The sequence below is a fragment of the Octopus bimaculoides genome, chromosome 4 (assembly GCF_001194135.2).
Source record: "Octopus bimaculoides isolate UCB-OBI-ISO-001 chromosome 4, ASM119413v2, whole genome shotgun sequence".
Classification (NCBI taxonomy): Eukaryota; Metazoa; Mollusca; class Cephalopoda; order Octopoda; family Octopodidae; genus Octopus; species Octopus bimaculoides.
This window is the reverse complement of record NC_068984.1, coordinates 92,226,156-92,230,784: the sequence shown is the minus strand read 5'-3', so window position 1 is coordinate 92,230,784 and position 4,629 is coordinate 92,226,156. Positions and strand designations below refer to the sequence as shown.

At 34.7% G+C, this 4,629-nt stretch overlaps 1 protein-coding gene across 1 annotated transcript in view; it reads right to left on the bottom strand.

Moving 5' to 3' along the window:
- LOC106879865 (cartilage matrix protein) overlaps positions 1–4,629 on the bottom strand; it is a 54,123-nt gene that overhangs the window by 14,357 nt on the left and 35,137 nt on the right. Inside the window, exons 9-10 of the mRNA XM_052967643.1 lie at positions 4,195–4,218; positions 3,224–3,372 (exon numbers count right to left, since the gene is read on the bottom strand). Of these exons, the coding sequence (XP_052823603.1) occupies positions 3,224–3,372; positions 4,195–4,218 (173 nt within the window). The remainder of the gene's footprint in view (positions 1–3,223; positions 3,373–4,194; positions 4,219–4,629) is intronic.

Genomic DNA, 4,629 nt, shown 5'->3' with positions numbered 1-4,629 from the left:
ATACACAGCGTAGATGGAGCAAACAAATTAATGCTGTGGTCATGGAGTGTTACTACCTGAGCAGCCCAGTAGATGAAAATGGTGCTCAAATTAGGGGTTACCGACAACGTATGTATCATCATCGGAGAGAAAAGGGATTGTTTCAACTCATGGAACAGAGACTATGTGATCAAGCCAGAGCAATAAGAAAAAATTGTTGGTTCACAAAAGTAGAGCTTGAAGCTTTCAAAAGACGGGTCATGGAAAATAGCAGCAGAGATAACAATGAAAATAGAGTTCTTACTAATAATAAGAGTAATACTATAGCACAGGAAAAGAGCAGTGGTAGTTTATTTGATGAGAGACATATAGATGATCTAAAAGAAGACAATAAAACTAATGGTGACATGACAAATGAACAAAAGGCAATCCACGACAGAATAAAGGTAAGCTTACAGAAGAACGATAGCGACATTATTTGCAACCTTAAAAAGGTTGATCGATGGAAATTGAACCAAGAAAAGGAAAATGTCAATATCTCAATGTGACAAGTGATTGTAACAGATAATGATAATATTTTATTTGTCATAGAAACGAAGGGGACATTACAAAAGTTATCTATACTATGGGGTTTACATAAATTTTGGTGAGGGGTAAAACGGGAATAAAATAAAGCCTATATATCGTATGTATAGACATGAACACATGGATCGAGGGATAATCAAAGACCCTATAGATACCAGATCAACCTGACTACTACGGCAACTGCCTTCTATCTGTCGTTCTCTGATGTACGGGCGCATTTCATAATAGTTATCCACCTTTTCACAAATTCACCTGAAGTGAGCATTTCCTCCTTTACTCTCACATTTCTTTCCCAATGGAATATGAAAAAATCGATTCAGGCTTGACTGAAGAAGAAACGAGCTGCCCTTATCTTTTTCCAACTTCACACACTACATAATCACTTTCATCAAAACCACCGATGAGAGGAAAATTATCTGCTCTGCCCTATCACGTCTTCCCTTGTTGTGAAGGACAATTCCACTAATCATTCACTCATAAAATATCGCGTGCCAAGAAGCGTAGGCTACGACAAACAATTGTATAAAAACAAGGAAGGGTACATGACTTTGAGACATTCAAAATTGATATATATTAGATAGGGAATAACTATATCTTTTAAACAAACAGAGCAAATAAGATAAGATATAATCAATATAATATTTGCAGTGAATTGAGTGGGAAACCAACTTTTACGTTGTAGCAGAGCACTTTGCAGCTCTGTCTACCTTCCGTTTCTGTGTCTCTTCAAGTTGGCACAAGTTCTTCATTGTGTTCCTCCTCGTCGTTAAGTAGAACCATGTCGATTTCAGCTGTTATCTCAACGGCTGTGTAGAATTTGTCATCTGATTAGCAATGGACTCTCTCTGAATGCTCTCGGAACCTTTAGTTTGAATTAAATTTTTCCATTTTTGCACTTATCAGTTTTGGCAGCAGCCACATTTGTTCCTCATCATCGCAAGACGTAGGATGATGCTATTGTATAGGGAAAACTTTCCTCATAGTTGTTAGCTTCCAGCGCTAAAGATGAGGTGAGTTTTTTTTTTAATTTTTGGTGTTGGACATAAAGTGTATTTTTTTATTTATCATCATCAGAGCTGGGGGTTATAGTTTCTGTATCCTGCTCTTTTTATAATGTTTGCACCCCCTCTTCCAGTTTCTCGTATCCCCTACTTTTTCTACTTCGCCGAAAAGGAAGCGCTCTTACAGCTACATCTTGTGTAACACTTGGGCATTTTTGTCCGGACTACCAGTTGCAGCGCTTTCTTTCTTCATCTACATCGAAGACAGAGTGCAATTCCAGGATGGCTCTGACGTCTTCATGCAGTCCCCACTCGATTACAGGTTTTTGGCCATCTCGGCAATCACTATCTGTATTGCAAACGTGATAGTGAACGACATGACCAAATATATCTGTGCCTGTGATTTGCGTTCCACTGTCCCAGATATTGTGGGACGACTGTGAGCAGGTTTGAGAAAACTGTTGTCACGCCAGCTCCACGTCTTGAAGACTAGGCATGTAATCTCAGATGATAATACTTGATATATGGAAACCACAATATTCTATGTATTGGAGGGAGATTTCTTCATCTGTGCCCTTATACTAAAAAAACTTTTTCTAAAGGCAAAATTATATGCTCTTTTTCCTTGCCTTTCTTCAATAAAGATATCGTGATATATAGAGATGAAACTAGGTAAAATCATTTAGTGAATTCTTTAGATTACCATGGATGTAGCAAATCAAGTTATCAAATTAATTAAAAATAGAAAGTAAATAGAGACATTGAATTTTAAATACTGAATTGCTTGTTATCTGATTAATTATTATTAATTAATTATTAGTATGGGTTTAATTATTACTCTACTAGAAATGTCCTCCATTCTTCTCAATGTTTAGCCTCCTGGAAAATATGTAATCAGCGATGGAACAATATCAATGAAATCAAAGTTCCATCCAAATTACTGCATATTTGAATGTGCGCGACCTAGTAATTAGGTTACTGGACTTAGAATTGTCAGGTCGTGGGACTTGGTGGTTCATTTATATTCTTGTATAAGGCATTTTATTACATGTTGCTTCACTCTACTCAACTGAAAATGAGTTACATGTACTGCAGATTAACGCCTTGCACACTATTAGACCAAAATCTTGCATATTCAAGATGTTAACGACCTTTGATAGCTACGGCATACTGCAGGAGAATGAATTACTGTATACATAGTAATTTAGTGCTGAAAATATAAATCAGATTGAAGTAAATTATACTCAACTTACATCAAATATTGGTTTCAAGTTTTGACACAAGGCCAGCAATTTCAGGGTAGCGGGTAAGTCGATTACATCGACTCCTGTGATTATATTATCGAAAGGATGAAAGGCAAAGCCGACCTTGGTGGAATTTGAAGTCAGAATGTAAAAACAAACGAAATGTTGCTAAGCATTTTGCTTGGCGTGCTATCGATTCTGCCAGATCACCTCCTTAGTCCTTTCAAATATTAAAGAGTAATAAGTAAATAAACATAATATTCATTTAAACTATAGTAAATGGTTACCACTAATGTAAATTGCAGAAATTTGGGAACAATCTTTATAGTGTACTTAGAAAGTAAGCATCGCGTGAATATTTGGCAGCAAAGTTTGGTTTGTAATCAAATATATTAAGTGTAAATTTTTACATACCTGGTTTCCATTTTGACCAACACTTAGAGTCCGTACAAAATATTTAACAAATTCAAGCTGTTTTTCGAAATCTGTTTTACGGATACTGGTTGAAGAATCAAGAACAAATACGATGTCAGCTGGCTCGGTACATATTACAGGTGTGATTGCTGAAATCATACATATATGTGTATCATTTGTTGAATAATCCTTAAGTAAATTATTAATATTGAGGATATGTATAGTCACTTGAAGCAAAATTCAGTGTATTGCAGAAGGGATAAAAGGAAATGAAGAGCCAAGTAGGATTGGAACTCAAAACATAACAAATGTAACTAATAACTGCAAAGCATATTGCCCAGTATTCTTTCGATTCCGAAATCCACTACCTTTTGTCAATTATTCATATGAAGGTTAACCGTTGGCACCGACTGGCTTCTTTGTGTGCGATCTATAAAGAACTCAAGCTATGCATCCAATTTTTGCATTCAATATAGTTTGAACATTGGTTTTGCTGTAGAGCAAGCAACGTGTAAGCTCAAAGTAAAGAAAAGCTGTGATGAATTTCTGTCCTCAGTAAAAAGTATTTAACTTCACTCACATTTCAAATACTCCCATGAAATCTGCTCGTATGTCCGATACGATACCCCTTCTCTCTCCTTCACTAATGTAAATTTCTCCCTCATAAAATACTTATATTTTAATAATGAAAGCGAAAAAATATATATTCTAATATTTTATGAAAGAAATTTAATTTTGCATATATTTATTAAGTAGTTCAGCTGAAGTTGTTGTAGTAAGTAAATATTTTAGCAAGTATGAAGTGTAATCTATGATCATATGGGTTTTAGAAACTCTAGCAAGCCTGAATGTCTGAGAATATTGAACACAGAGGAACTCGTTTCACTTAATTGTGCCGTGAAAATTAAGCCTGAAAAAAGAATAATTAGTCGATTTGAGAAATACATATAGAAACGAAATTTAGTTCTTACCAGTCGTAGTTGTTCGATAAATCTCTAGAAAAGAAATAGAAACACTTTTTTAAACTACAAAATGACTAATTTTAAAGTTTTAAAACTGTGATGCATTTCTGTCCTCAGTAAAAAGTATTTAACTTCACTCACATTTCAAATACTCCCATGAAATCTGCTCGTATGTCCGATACGATACCCCTTCTCTCTCCTTCACTAATGTAAATTTCTCCCTCATAAAATACTTATATTTTAATAATGAAAGCGAAAAAATATATATTCTAATATTTTATGAAAGAAATTTAATTTTGCATATATTTATTAAGTAGTTCAGCTGAAGTTGTTGTAGTAAGTAAAGGATCTTGTTCAAAACGGGGACACCAGTATTTTCTTAACGAAACACTTTGAAACTTGGGACACTGGTAGAATGTGTCATATAAAATATCTTTTTCTCTT